Source organism: Colobus angolensis, unplaced genomic scaffold (assembly GCF_000951035.1).
Source record: "Colobus angolensis palliatus isolate OR3802 unplaced genomic scaffold, Cang.pa_1.0 Scaffold79, whole genome shotgun sequence".
NCBI lineage: Eukaryota > Metazoa > Chordata > Mammalia > Primates > Cercopithecidae > Colobus > Colobus angolensis.
In genome coordinates, this window is record NW_012121709.1 from 6583408 (window position 1) to 6599345 (window position 15938).

The window sequence follows — 15938 nt, forward strand, 5'->3', positions numbered from 1 at the left end:
TTTTTTAGTAGAGACAGGGTTTCACCATTTTGGCTGGGCTCAATCTGCTGACCTCGTGATCCGCCCGTCTCGGCCTCCCAAAGTGCTGGGATTACAGGCTTGAGCCACCGCGCCTGGCCAATTTTGGTTTATTTTTATAAAATATTACTTATTTTATATTTTACTATAACACTGAGACATCGTAGGAACTCCTCAGTTATGGCCCTTTAGAGGTACTGTGACCTCTAAAAGTAGCATAATTTTATATGGCCTAAAATATAAATTACAAAAACCAAAATAATCCTATATATGAATACAAGTAGCTGTTACTGAGCACTTGCTATATGCCAGGCACTATGTTAAATACTTTACCTAAGTTATCTTATTGAAGCCTGTAAATATCTATGATCTATTCATTGTTATTTTTACTTAGATGAGAAACTGAGGATTAGGGAAGTTAACAAAATGATCTGAATCACACAGCCAGAATCAACACGCTACACAGCTCCAGGAGGGATCATTTGCATCCTAGACTATGTGAATGCCTGATGGCATTATGTTACAGCCACACATGGTGGTCCTGCCAGCTAAGTGCTGGTAAAGCCAAGATTCACATCCAGGGTGTCTAATTCTAAAACTTACTCCATACTGCTAACTCTATGCTATGCACAGAGTAGTTTTGTTCCCCCAAAGGAATATATATTTATTTCTAATTCTTGAAAAGTTCAATTATTCAATATTTAAAATATGTAAAATTTTGCAGAATATTATAACAGACACCTATCACTTAGATTTACTATAATCTTGTCATATTTGTTTCGGGTCCTTTTTCTTCTTAAAAAAATAAGAAAGTAGATATAGCTCTATTTGCCTTCCTTTCTCCAGAGAGTTTACTGTTCTAGAATTATATCTTTACAACTGTATTCTTATGTTTTATTAGTATATATACCTTTTTTTTTTTTTTTTTTGAGATGGAGTTTTGCTCTTGTCGCCCAGCTGGAGTGCAATGGTATGGTCTCGGCTCACTGCAATCTCCGCCTTCTGGGTTCAAGCAATTCTCCTATCTCAGCTTCCCAAGGAGCTGGGATTACAGGCATGCACCACCATGCCCAGTTAATTTTTGTATTTTTAGTAAAGATGGGGTTTTGCCATGATGGTCAGGCTGGTCTCAAACTCCTGACCTCCGGTGATCCATCTGCCTTGGCCTCCCGAAGTGCTGGGATTACAAGCGTGAGCCACTGTGCCCGGCCAGTATATATATAGTTCTAACAGTATATAAAAGAACTTATAAAATTTTCATAACTGGCATCATACAGTACCTTTACTTTTGCAATTTTATTTGTTCACTAAATATTCAATGTTATGGTTTTGAGATTTATCCATGAAGATACATGTAGATCCAGTTCATTCTTAACTGTGATACAGTATTCCATAATTTATTTATACATTCTCTTTTGGATAAGAATTTAGGCTAGTTCTACCTTTTCTGGCTACTATAAAAACATTTGCACCCTTGTATGCACTTTCCAGTGTGTATGCATATAGAGTTCTTGCTTCCTTAGCAGTTTCTCCAAATTTAGTATTTGAAGACTTGAAACTCTTGCCAATCTCATCAATGTGAAATTGTTTCAAATTGCATTTCTCTAATTACTAATGAGGCTTAGTGTCTTCTGATGTTTGTTGTCCATTTAGGTTTCCTCTTCAATGAATTACTTAATCATATTCTTTTTTATTTTTATTTGAGATAGGGTCTTACTCCCATCACCCAGGCTACAGTGCAGTGGTGTGATCATGGCTCACTGCAGCCTTGACTTCCTGGGTTCAGGTGATTCTCCTACCTTAGCTTCACTTAATGACATTCCTTACCCATTTCTCTACTGGTTTTTTGGCTTTTTCTTTTTTTTCCCTTTTTTTTTGAGACAGAGTTTCGCTCTTGTCACTCAGGCTGGAGTGCAGTGGCGCGATCTAGGCTCACTGCAACCTCCGCCTCCCAGGTTCAAGTGATTCTCCAGCCTCAGCCTCCCTAGTAGCTGGGATTATAGGCATGCACCACTACACACAGCTAATTTTGTATTTTTAGTAGAGACAGGATTTCACCATGTTGGCCACGCTGGTCTCAAACTCTTGACCTCAGGTGATCTGCCCACCTTGGCCTCCCAAAGTGCTGAAATTACAGGCATGAGCCAGCGCATCTGGCCGGCTTTTTCTTTTTCAGAAAGAAATTGTAGGAGTTCTTTATAAATTTTGGACCAATACTTTGTTGGTTAAATGTATTTCAACTACCTTCTCCTAGTCCATGGCTTATCTTTTAATGTTTGTGCTTTACATAGTTTTATATTTTAAAGTAGGAAAAGTTATCATATTTGTCATTATGTTTTAAAAAACACTGATTAGAAAAGTTCTTCATTATACTTGTAAAGGTATTTTAGAGTAATAATAATAACACTAGGCCGGGAGCGGTGGCTCACGCCTGTAATTCCAGCACTTTGGGAGGCTGAGGTGGGTGAATCTCGAGGTCAGGAGATCAAGACCATCCTGGCTAACATGATGAAACCCCATCTCTACTAAAAATACCAAAAATTAGCCGGGCGTGGCGGCATGCACCTGTAGTCCCAGCTCCTAGGGATGCTGAGGCAGGAGAATCACTTGAACCTGGAAGGCGAAGGTTGCCGTGAGCCAAGATCACGCCACTGCACTCCAGCCTGGGAGACAGAGTGAGACTCTGTCTCAAAAATAATAATAATAATAATAATAATAATAATAATAATAACAACACTATATGCCAGGCCATGTTCTAAGCATATTATAGATATGAATTAATCTTCATAACAACCCCACAAAGTGGGTACTATCATTATTTCTATTTTACAGATGAGGAAACTGAGGCATTGGGGGGCTTCTTCTAAATGTTTTAAAGTTTTACTTTCAGGCATTTAATCAATCTAAAATTTATTTTTGTGTATGACATAGCTAGGAATCCAGTTTTAGTTTTATCATATAATTAACAACTTTCTCAGTATTATTTATCAAATGAGCCACCCTTTCCCCATTGATCTGTAATGGCTTTTCTGTCTTATACCAAAATCTGACTCATACTAGAGTTTCCCAGTCTGTTCTATTGGATACTAGTCTTTTCCCGCACCAATATCATATGGATTTAATTATTATGGTATGGGTTTTGGGGCAGTGATTCTTCTGTCCAAATTCTATTTCTTCAAAGTTGTTTTAGCTAATTTTGGTCCTATGACTTCTGGGATTACCTTGTGAAGTTCTTTTTTATTATCTATCTATCTATCTATCTATCTATTTATTTATTTGAGACTGAGTCTCGCTGTGTCACCCAGGCTGGAGGGCAGTGGCGCGATCTCGGCTCACTGCAAGCTCCGCGTCTCGGGTTCACGCCATGCCATTCTCCTGCCTCAGCCTGCCGAGTAGCTGGGACTACAGTCGCCCGCCACCATGCCCGGCTAATTCGTTTTGTATTTTCAGTAGAGACAGGGTTTCACCATGTTAGCCAGGATGGTCTCCATCTTCTGACCTCGTGATCTGCCCTCCTCAGCCTCCCAAAGTGCTGGAATTACAGGCATGAACCACTGCGCCCGGCCTACCTTGTGAAGTTTTACATAGTATTGCTGGCAGTTCATTATAAGCCCTTTTTAAAACATGCAAATATTTCTGCTGAGTGGCCCCCAAAATCAATATGAATAACTTTGATCAATTTCCTTTGGAGTGAAATAAAGAGTAGCACCATATTATAACCTAAAAAAGAAATTAATCACCTCAATATCCATCAACACAAGATGAGTTAAATAAACTATGGTATATGCATGTAATGGAATAATATGATGCTATTAAAATGATGAAAAACATGTCTAAGTTAGTCATATAAAACAGATCTCCAAGATATTATTAAGTGAAAAACCAAAGTACAGAACCACATATATACATTACCTTGGGTGTGAAAAGGAATATAGGAAGTGTATGTTCATGTTTGTTTGTATATTGACTAAAAAGATCTGGAAGGACACACAAGTTAATCAAGTGGTTCCCTGTGTATGTTGGCAGGGGTGGGGTAGGAACTGTGTAGATAGGGCAGGGGTGGAAGAATACCTTTCACTGTATGTCTTTTTATGTTTTTTGATTTACAAACCTTGTGATTCTGCTACCTAATTGAAAAAAATAAGTATTCAAATTTTCCTCCAGGAATTCTGTTTTTTTTTTGTAAATTAATACTTCCTTAATGTAAAAAAAAATCCAGACAAATTGTGCATTTTTATCATATGTCGTTTTTGTTGGAAGGGGTCAATGAAACATTGGCAATGTAATATAAAGTATCCCAAGTTGGCCTAACATTTTAGGAAGAGAGAAAACTGTAGTCTGTGAATCAAACTAGAACTCAGAAATTCTTATAGGATCAATTTGGAAACCTGAATAGAATTACATGAAATTAATATCTTCAAAAATTAGATGAATAATTTTTTTAGGCCAGGCACAGTGGCTCATGCCTGTAATCCCAGCACTTTGGAAGGCCGAGGCAGGTGGATCATCTGAAGTCAGGAGTTCGAGACCAGCCTGGCCAACATGGCAAAACCCCATCTCTACTAAAAATACAAAATTAGCCAGGTGTGGTGGTGCATGTCTGTGATCCCAGCTACTTGGGAGGCTAAGGCAGAAGAATTGCTTGAACCCAGGAGACAGAGCCAAGATTGTGCCACTGCAATCCAGCCTGGGTGACAGAGCAAGACTGTGTCTCAAAAAAAAAAGAAAAAAAAGAATTTTTAAAAAACGGATTTTAAAAAAAGTTTTAACATTTTTGATTTAAAATTTACAAAAATATGTAGATAAAGGCAGTATTATGCTGTAGCTAGCTCATACTGTCTTTGGAAGGCCCATTGTGCACATCTTTCCCCAGTTTCACATTTAGTGGATAGCATTGGCTATAGTAAGAGTAACTACACCATGGAAATTGGCAAAGCTACAAATCAAGGCCTTTCCCCCTCTCCACAAGAGATTCACTTGTTAAATTTACCAGTATACCACTGGATAGAAGTAAGTTTAAGATATATTAAAGTTCAAAATATACAACCAAAGGAGAGATTCTGTGGCACTTTAGGCAATTTTAGATAACTGCAACAATATTTGGGGAATAACTTCATGGCTGAGGTTTATCTTCTAACACAAGGTTCTCTTCACAATTGTGCTCTACCTGGGTCGAATATAGTTTTAGAGTCAGATCCCTGATAAGCTTTCTATTACTTTTTCAGATTTCTCTAATACAAGTTGGAGTACAAATTAAGGTAATGGAAACTCCCATAAAGGTAGGACATATATTATCACTCATAGTATGGAGAATGGGTATTTTTCATATATTACTGTGTACTATTTTGTATTTCATTTGTTAACTGCCATATCTGCTTCAACTCCTTCAATTAAATTAATAACATGAGACTGGGCGTGGTGTCTCAGATCTGTAATCCCAGTGCTTTGGGAGGTCGAGGTAGGCAGATCATTTGAGCTCAGGAGTTTGAGACCAGCCTGGCCAACACAGCAAAACCTTGTCTCTACTAAAAAAATACAAAAATTAGCCAGGCTTGGTGGCAGGCGCCTATAATCCCTATAATCCTGCACTCAGGAGGCTAAAGCAGGAGAATTGCTTGAACTTGGGAGGTAGAGGTTGCAATGAGCCAAGATTGCGCCACTGCACTCCAGTCTGGGTAACAGAGCAAGACTCTGTCTCAAAAAAAAAAAAAGAAAAAAAAATTAATAACATGAAAATGTAGCAGAGAGAAAGCAATTTTCTGTGTTATAGAGTATAAAAAATATAATAAATTCATTGCCTAGCACACATATACCAGTAACTCATTAAGTAATAGCCAGATGAATAACTCCTAATTACAATGATTCTTAAAAATACAATGAAAATTAATCTGTAAAATAGAATTTTAAAAATACAATGAAAACAAATAACTCTTTACTCACCCAATTCAATACAAGTGATGCCAAGTGACCAAATATCAACTTTCCCATCATACTGTCCTTCATCCATAGCTAAGATCACCTCTGGAGCCATCCTGCCAAACATAAGGTACAAAACTCAAGTTGTAGATTAAAAATAAAAATTTCTCCAGTAAAGTGATTCAATGAAACAGCTGTTCTTAAGGGTATTCTGAAATTGTATCTGCTAGAGAGATTATTTCCTTACACAAATAATTTTGAAAACCATTATTCAAAGTATAATCTACTTGGTGATTTACATGACACAATACATTATTTTCAATAAAGACTGGCTCCACCCCTTACTATCAGTTTGATCTCAGGCAAGTTACTTAACCTATCTGTACATCAGTTTCCTCTTCTGTAAAATGGAGATAATTCTCATAGCAACTTTACGGATATTTGTAAAGGATGAATATACATAAAATACTTAAATAATTACTTTGCAAAATCTGATTATATTGCTTTATATAGTTCCATAAAGTATTTTTCATATTGTTTAAAGTAATTAAATAAAGCAGGAAATTTTTTTTTTTTTTTTTTGGAGACGGAGTCTGGCTCTGTCGCCCAGGCTGGAGTGCAGGGTGCGATCTCAGCTCACTGCAAGCTCCTACTCCTGGGTTCAGGCCATTCTCCTGCCTCAGCCTCCGAAGTAGCTGGGACTATGAGTAGCTGGGACTACAGGTGCCTGCCACCATGCCTGGCTAATTTTTTGTATTTTTAGTAGAGACAGGGTTTCACCATGTTAGCCAGGATGGTCTCAATCTCCTGACCTCGTGATCCACCCGCCTCACCCTCCCAAAGTGCTGGGATTACAGGCGTGAGCCACTGCGCCTAGTCTCTTTTGTTGTTGTTGTTGTTGAGAGTCTCACTTTGTAGCCCAGGCTGGGGTGCAGTGGCACCATCTTGGCTTACTGCAGCCTCTGCCTCCTAGGTTCAAGTGATTCTCATGCCTCAGCCTCCCGAGTAGCTGGGATTATAGGCATGCGCCACCATGCCTGGCCATATTCTTTTAAAATAATTAAACAACATGAAAAATACTTTATGGAGTCATATAAAGCAATATAATCAGCTGTTCCAAAGATACTAAAACCTATAAAAACCCCAAGTTGTGGTAATGGATGTTACTTTACTTGTTTGTCCATAATGCATCTTCATTAGGAGGGCAGGGGCCCTATCCATTTAATATGCTTTGAACAGAACTGTACTCTATTATGATGTGTAAGCAGTTGCTTGGTAAATGTTATTTGGTGATAGAAAAAAAATTCAAAGACTGATTATTTTTAGTAGGAAGTAATTTTGCAGAGGTCTAAGTCATTCTGTAAGGCATAATGAAATTCCAACGTGTCTAGGAAAGGAAGGAAAAGAATCTGGAAAAGAATAGGGTAAAAAACTCTTGAGCCAGACTGACAAGCTAGGTAACCTATCAGAGAACTCAACAAAGACAAGAACTTGGATTTCTTTCACTGAAAGGTACCATCTCTGCTTGTTGGCTAGTGAGGGAAGGTGAAAGAAGCTGCCCTGTCCTTACCTGGAGGCTTTTGCCTCAAGAGAAAAGTTCAAAAGAAACTGCAAATGAAATTGAAAACCTGAACTTGGTCAGCGAATTGATAATCCTGCTCAGTTTACACACAGTGACACCAACCTTAATGACACAATTTAAAGTCACTATAAATTTTATACTGAGCCAGAGTGTTTCTTTTTATGCCAGTGGGTTTTCTATCCTTCTCAAATGAAATCTCATTTTGAGGCACATTGGTAAGACACTGTCACAAAATCAAGCCAAACCAGTACCATGAGTTTATGTATGCAGATTTTAAAACTATGTCATACAGTCTAATTCTACATACCAGTAAGGTGTGCCCACGAAGGAGTTGGCAGGAGAAGCCATTGAGGCAGATCCAAAATCAGCTAGTTTTACCTGACCTGGCTCTGTTAGAAGAATATTTCCTGCTTTAATATCCCTATAGGAAAAAATAAAAGGGTTAGAAAATTACTTTTCAATTTTGATTATGGAATAGGTCAGAGCATGCAATTAATAAGACAAAAAGTTTATTAAAAAACAAAAAAACACCTTGCTCAGATGGCCAGGAGATTTAGTAATTACTGTATGTCGTAAGGGGCCCAGATTCCTGGGGGTACTTGCAGGTAGGTCACAGTAATTACTTAACGGTAGAGCTTTCTTAAGAGGGAGGGAATACAATGAGAAAAAAGGCAGACGTGGAGAACAAGGAAACCTATTCAGCTGCTATACTTACAAAGGCATATTCTTAAAGGCTAAATCCAGTTATCAATAGTATTCCCTGTGCTGAGAAAATTGGTGCCAATTGTAACTGCTTTTTCTGCTTTTCCAAATTATGTGACATTTTTGGAGCCTAAACAAACCTGCAGTGATTCCGTATTGACCACCTACTAATAAACCTCAACTACACACATACCTTTTCTTTCTTGCCTGTGACCCTTTCTCTCTGCCTTTAATTGTAACTGCAACTCTAAGGCATTTGAGGTACATGTTATATAGAAGGTGATATTTTAAAAATAACTCTGTATAGTTAAAAGAAGACCCTGAAAGACCAAAACAAACAAGGATTAGGGGTTAGGAAATTGCATGTCTATTGTATTACTACAAAGAATCGCACGTGATTACTACTAAAGCTAATAGAGGTATTATATAGTAAAAAGTTTTAAAAATATAATTGAAAAAATTCATTTTTCAGTATGGTAATTGAGAATGAGAAGGTGTGGATGGATTCCTTATTCTTTTTAAAAGAGGCATGAGGTGTAGCGAGCACTAGAAACCATGAATTGGAAGTTGATGGTCAGTGAAAAGATAAAACAGAGAAGATGAGGAAAATTTATGTCAAGCTGAAAATGATAAGGTTCAAATGCTTCAAAACAACTTTTGTAAAAACTTCCCTTGAAAATTCAGTTTCCTTCCTCATGGTGACATTAGGCATTGGCAGACAGAACTAAAAAAAAATGCATTATTTATTTTTCTTCACAACAGAAACAGGTATTTACTTATCTTTAATTAGGAGATTGAATTGCCTTTTAAATCAAAACAATAAAAATCTGAGACATAGTATTTACTTTTAATTTTAAAAAACATTCTTTATAAGTATTTTGACTCTTCAACAAATTATTTTACATACTAAAGAAGATAAAGTATAATAGAGACTAAAACATTAAGTTAATGTGCAGATTAAGGTAATGGCACAAAAAACTGAACTGTAGCTTTAAATAAGAGCAGGCAAACTAATCACAAGCAAGTTGGCAGTAGTATTAACACCTTGGTACCAAAGACATATATTTACAAAAAGTTGTCAGATCCATAGACATTATGATAATTTTATTTAATCAGTATTTATTAACATGATTAGGTTCACTCTTTGTCCTTAATTCCCAGCAGGATTTCGGTCTGCCTATCTTTAGGAAGTTCTGCTTTTGTGGTACCAGTAAAGTGGTCATGGCTACACTGGGGTGATTAAAACAGAAGCAAAAGAGGAACCATAACCCAATAGTTTCACTTCTTCCTAGTAAATGCCAGTTGTTTTCTTTCATTTGTGAGGCATCTCAGATTCTTTATACCTACCTAATATTTCACTACTCCTCCCCTCATTCACTAATGTAACTGTACTAAAAGTTCATTACTGAGAGGAGGAAAGATTGGTAACATCTTTCTCTAGAAGTTAATGGAGGGAGGGAGGTTGCAGGGAGGAGAATGGTGTTGTGGTAGAGAAAATACAAGGCAGAGAAAAGCCCTAGAATAGGAGTTAAGAAACTTGAGTTTCAATCCTTAATATATTACTTAAATTCTGTGAAACTCTGGGCAAGTTAAGTCTTTCTGAGCCCTGGTCTCTTCATCTGCCAAAATACAGTAAGGATAATATCTTCCTAAGTATCCATATGAACTATACAGAAATATGATATATTTTAAAGTTACAAAATAGCATATATTTATATAAGATTAGCTTGTTATTTGTAATAGGAAGGGACAATAACTCTGCTAAGAGATAAATATATGCAGGGAAGGTTAATTTTCTTTTCTTCATGACACAGTATCTAAAGATTGCTGGGCCCCTTTTTAAATTTCTCTGCAACACTTAGCCTGGAGAACAGTTACCTATTGAACAAAGATGATATAATTATGGATACATAGGAAAGAATAAGAGATAGAAGCTAAATTCTGGCAACTTTATCCTTTATATCTAGAAACAGCAATCTATTTGCTTCCCATAAATGCTTAGGCAACTTAAATTGGAGCATGCACTAATTTTCAAGGTTCCTGGAATAGACAGTCCTGTAACTGAAATGAAACATAATTGGTCTCTAATCTTACCTATGAATCAATGCATGAGAATGTAGGTAGGCTAGTCCATGCAAGGCTCCATGAGTAATGGCAGCGATCTCCACTTCCTGAAGTGGTTTTTTATGAACTGAGGAAGGGAAAAAAAAAAAAAAGTCAGTAGATGATCAGTTTCATTCCTCATTTTATTATTTTATACAGCTATACCAGACTGAGTTACATACTTTCTCACATGACAATTTGGGAACACATTCACCTAAATATATAGGATACAGATTTTCTACAGAAGAGAATAAGTGATCAGACAACAGGAAACCCAAGTGCATCAACACAAATGACCCTTCAAAACAAAAATAAAACAAAGCCTGATATTCCTTAAATGATGTATTGTTAATTTACTTAACAGTTGCAAGCCAAGTCACACTGATTCCAATTAACCAGGCCCAAATTAACCAGTCCCTTCCAACATTTTAAATGTCTGGAGTGCTCTAGGTTACATTATTCTCCCCTGCCTCAAAGCCATCTTTAATTACCCCTTCAAACTACAGGTTTTCATTATTTGTGAAAGCAGCTAATAAGCAATTTCTATTCAGAGATCAACAGTGATTTAATTTTTTTTCTTTTTTTTTTTGAGACAGGGGTCTCACTCTGTTACCCAGGCTGGAGTGCAGGGTTCCAATCAAAGCTCACTGCAGCCTTGAACTTTTGGGCTCAAGTGATCCTCCTGGCTCAGACTCCTAAGTAGCTGGTATTACAGGTGTTAGCCTCTGTGCCTGGCTCAAGATATTTTTTTTTTTAAGTAAATTTTTAACACAGCCTCTGCTTATAGCAGCATCTGCAGAGAGGAACTGGGTCAGTAAAGATTTCTGAAAGGGTATATCAATATAATGTGAGACTGTCTCTCTTTCACATATATCCATGAATATGATGTTTTTGGCTACACATACCGTATCACATTAGCCAAACATTTTGGTAGTACCTGCCCTGGATGGGCCATGAACTAAAACAGCAGGAAGACTGCTAACATCACTCAGACACTTTCAGTGGCATTGAAGAGATGAAATGTGCATAGCTTATCCACACAACCCTAAAGCCCAAGCCATCGTTCAATTAGTCTGCCCAAACTGAACTTTAGTATGGTGGTAGATAATATTCTGATAAAAGTAAAACAGAAAGGAGAGTTTAATTCCTTCTTTCTTACCTTCTAATAAATCAGAGGCTGAGCCTAAGCAATATTCCATCACCAACTATAAGAGATTAAAATAATATTCAGAATAATGAAAGTTAATTAAAAAACCGCTGAAACCAACTAACCAACCAAGGAACTAAGAATACTAGGTGAATAAATATTCTGATCTACCTCAACTTGGACTGAATTTTCATCATCTGACACTAATTGATTTTTATAATTTTCATCATCCCACTTTTTATTATTTCTTGCTTGAAATTGGCCTAAAGATTATTGGGGGACTAGATATAGAAATATTTACTATAAATGGTGAAGCCAAGATTGCCAATTTATTTATTAATTCCTTCACTACTGTATTTCAAAAAGGATTCAGGTGACTATGTCGTACTAAAAATTTGTAGCTCAGAAAGTGGCAAACAAATACATGAGCCAGTAAAATCTATATTGGGGTTATACCAGTTACATAAAATAAACCAGTAAGTAGTAAATTCCTTTTTCTCACACTCTAAAAAGTTTTAAACAAGAAACAGATATAATTTTGAACTGAATCTGAAGATGTAGCCTGCTATGTATCATTATATTACCTTGAATCCCTGAGATATATGTGTTATTTAAATTTAGATCTTAAAATATTTCCAGAATAATATTATAATACTATTGATAGGCTGGGTGCAGCAGCTTACGCCTGTAATCCCAGCACTTTGGGAGGCTGAGGCAGGCGGATCACCTGAGGTCGAGAGTTCAAGACCAGCCTAGTCAACATGGTGAAATCCCATCTCAACTAAAAATACTAAAAATTAGCTTGGTGTGGTGGCTTGCACCTGTAGTCCCAGCTACTTGGGAGGCTAAGGCCAGAGAATCGCTGGAACTCAAGAGGTGGAGGTTATCGATAGTTATTGGGTTTGCAATCTGTGGAGGTTTTCTAAAAGTAAAAATGAGAAACCTCTTTCTTTACTCTTTTTTTTTTTTGAGACGGAGTTCACTCTTGTTGCCCAGGTTGGAGTGCAATGGCACAATCTCGGCTCACCGCAACCTCCACCTCCTGGGTTCAAGTACTTCTCCTGCCTCAGCCTCCTGAGTAGCTGGGACTACAGGCATGCACCACCACGCCTGGCTAATTTTGTATTTTTAGTAGAGACAGGGTTTCTCCATGTTAGTCAGGTTGGTCTCAAACTCCTGATCTCAGGTGATCTGCCCGCCTTGGCCTCCCAAAGTGTTGGGATTACAGACATGAGCCACTGCGTCTGGCCTCTTTCTTTACTCTTAACCTAGATTTTTAGGTGTCCAAGACTACTGATTTGTAGTCAAGGTCAAAACTATCATGGCTCAGCAACCAATCTCCACACACACATGCAAGCATTCACACTCCTACAAATTATTACTTTATTAATTAAAAGAATAGTGCATGCTTATTATGAAATATAAATTTCCTATAATAAACTAGACAAAACCAGTATCAACATATTGGTTCCTTTCATCAAAAAAATTAATGTGAAAATATATTTATATTATGTACCTTGCATTACTGAGATAATTTAGAATATGAGAAGTCTAGAAGTTTAAAATTTAGAAACGATTATACTTTTGTAGTTATATATTATAAATATCAATATCAATACATAATATGAACATATTAATATTATAAATATAAGTGTACTATCTCTATATTATATGGAATGCAATTAAATTAGATATAACATACTTATAATACTATAATAGTTACATATTACATAAAATTATGTCTTATATGTTATAGTTTTAGTTATATATTTATGTAGTATGTACCTTGCATTTCTGGAATAATTTAGAACAATGAAAGGTTTAGAAGTTTAAAATTTAGAAACCATATATAGTTTTCGGCTTGACATTAAACAGATTCAGAAACATTAAACTTATTTCTTATTATGAAATGGAAGATTCCACATGAGTAAATGTTATAATGAACACTAGCCTTTATGTGCCCTTTTTCTTTAATCAATTTTGATGGAAGCATTTCTAACTTTTATCACATAATTTTCTAATTTTTAAAAGTAACTGAATATGCATATGTAACCTCCTTAAACCGAGTATATGAAATGTGAATACAGAACTTTAAAACTGAATAAAATGAATATGTTTCTAGCTGCATTAAATTTTTTAAATTACATGTTTAAAAACTCAGCATTTTTGTCACAAATATTTTTTCCCCTATTATTCTATAACACAAAGGCACCTGAGCTGGTTGTTTGCTCCTGACACTAAACAGCTCTGGCTGCTCTGCCTTTAAATTATTAGGTCTGCTTTCTAGCTCCCCTGACTTTTTCCATATGGTCAAATTATTCTTGTGCCTGCTTGTATGCATGTATCTAACAGCTCAGTTCCTTAGAGCTGTTTCTGATTGGTCTATCAGATCAGTTGTAGACAGAAACCAGGTAGCCAAGCTTATTAGCAGTCTACATAATCTAAGAATAAATGGGTGGCTGGGTGCAGTGGCTCAGGCCTGTAATCCCAGCAGTTTGGGAGGTCAATGTGGGTGGATCACCTGAGGTCGGGAGTTCGAGACCAGCCTGACCAACATGGAGAAACCCTGTCTCTACTAAAAACACAAAATTAGCCAGGTGTGGTACTCGGGTGGCTGAGAAAGAATCACTGGAACCCGGGAGGTGGAGGTTGTGGTCAGCCGAGATCTCGCCATTGCACTCCAGCCCGGGCAACAAAAGCAAAAACTCTGTCTTAAAAAAAAAAAAAAAAAGAGAGAAAACAAGCTTCAAGTAACAGTGTGGAGGATTTTCTGAAGACTTGAAATACATGAGATTTTAGCACTTGGATTTTGTAACATTTATTCTGCCTGCTTGAAATCCCTTTCTTAACTCCTTCAAGACAGCTGAGATTGCCAGAGAACTGATTTCTAGATAATGAGATACTTCTTTGATTAATTTCTTATTTTCAGAATGGAAGCAATAGCTCTACATAAGAGTTGCTTGAACAGAAATGTGTATGTTTGTATACTGTTTGATAGTCTATTTAGGAACAAAAATTCCATTCCATAATTAGAGATCACATACAGGAAAGGAGTTGGTACACGGTAAACAATAAATGTTAGTTAAATTGGAGTTTAAGTAGGAATGTACAATTTAATAAAGTAGAAAACATAACATTTTCATGTCCTAAATGTGCCTAATGTGCCAACCTAAAGCCAGAAATACAATCATATAAAAATATACTAAGGGCCGAGCACAATGGCTCATGCCTGTAATCCCAGCATTTTGGAAGGCTGAGGCAGGTGGATCACCAGGCTTCAAGACAAGCCTGGCCAACATGGTGAAACCCTGTCTCTACTAAAAATACAAAAAATTAGCTGGGTGTGGTGGCGTGTGCCTGTAGTGCCAGCTACTTGGGAGGCTGAGGTTCAAGAATCACTTGAACTCGGGAGGCAGAGGTTGTAGTCAGCTGAGATCGCACCACTGTACTCCAGCCTGGGCAACAAGAATGAAACTTTGTCTCAAAATAAAAAAAAGAAAGAAAAAGAAAAAAATATATACGTGTGTGTGTGTGTGCGCACGCATGCATATATATACACATACACACACACATATATATATCACACTAAGATGACAGAGTGGAACAAAAGTCTTTTATTTTAATCATATGGTGGCCCCTGTTTGGTAAAAATCACATAGCAATTAAAACATCAAGGACAATTCTAAATATGGGGGAACTGGAGTGGAGGATGAGAAATGACAAAGATAAAAATTCTAGGATGAGAATATAAGGCTGGGCCTTTTGCTTTTACAAACATATAATTATAAAATGATGTCAACTTTTCACCATCTCTTTTTGAGTGTTTATAGAATGGAATTTCCATAGGCTAGATATAATTTAATCTTATGGAATGTATACCATATGACACACTAAGGTATTAACAAATGTTAAATACTGATAACAAAAGTTAAATGGAACAGAAATGAAATTAATAGTTCTATTATCAAATAGATAATAGAAAAAAAGAAAAAAAAATATAACAGTAAAAGAAAGATAACAGAGGTCCTTCGACTTACCCAAGCGGTGTGCTCTTTCAAGTAACAGCCTTTGTACTCAATAGTATTAGGATGCTTCAATTGTCGTAAAAATTTAACTTCCTTAAGAATATCTTGCCATTTCTATTGAAGTCAGAAAGGAAACATTTTAATTTAATTTTTGATAGGAAAATAGTATTTCCTATCAAGCATACATATATATTATTTATATTATTATAAATGGACATAAAGTAAACGTTTAATAAATGAAGAAGCTATTTAGACATGCTATTTCTTTCTCTCTCTCTTTTTTTTTTAATTGAGACAGTGTCTTGCTCTGTTGCCCAGGCTGGAGTGCAGTGGCGTGATCTCGGCTCACTGCAACCTCCACCTCCTGGGTTCAAGTACTTCTCCTGCCTCAGCCTCCTGAGTAGCTGGGACTACAGGCATGCACCACCACGCCTGGCTAATTTTG

The 15938-nt window shown here is 36.6% G+C and overlaps 1 protein-coding gene across 3 annotated transcripts in view; it reads right to left on the bottom strand.

Moving 5' to 3' along the window:
* TAOK3 (TAO kinase 3) overlaps positions 1 to 15938 on the bottom strand; it is a 248328-nt gene that overhangs the window by 97549 nt on the left and 134841 nt on the right. For 2 of the 3 annotated variants that reach the window (XM_011928713.1, XM_011928714.1), the window contains exons 5-9: positions 15506 to 15607; positions 11481 to 11526; positions 10313 to 10409; positions 7824 to 7937; positions 5959 to 6050 (exon numbers count right to left, since the gene is read on the bottom strand). In XM_011928713.1, coding sequence (XP_011784103.1) covers positions 5959 to 6050; positions 7824 to 7937; positions 10313 to 10409; positions 11481 to 11526; positions 15506 to 15607 — 451 coding nt within the window. Of the gene's footprint in view, positions 1 to 5958; positions 6051 to 7823; positions 7938 to 8047; positions 8943 to 10312; positions 10410 to 11480; positions 11527 to 15505; positions 15608 to 15938 lie in introns of those variants that run through there. The other variant, XM_011928715.1, reaches the window with a different exon arrangement.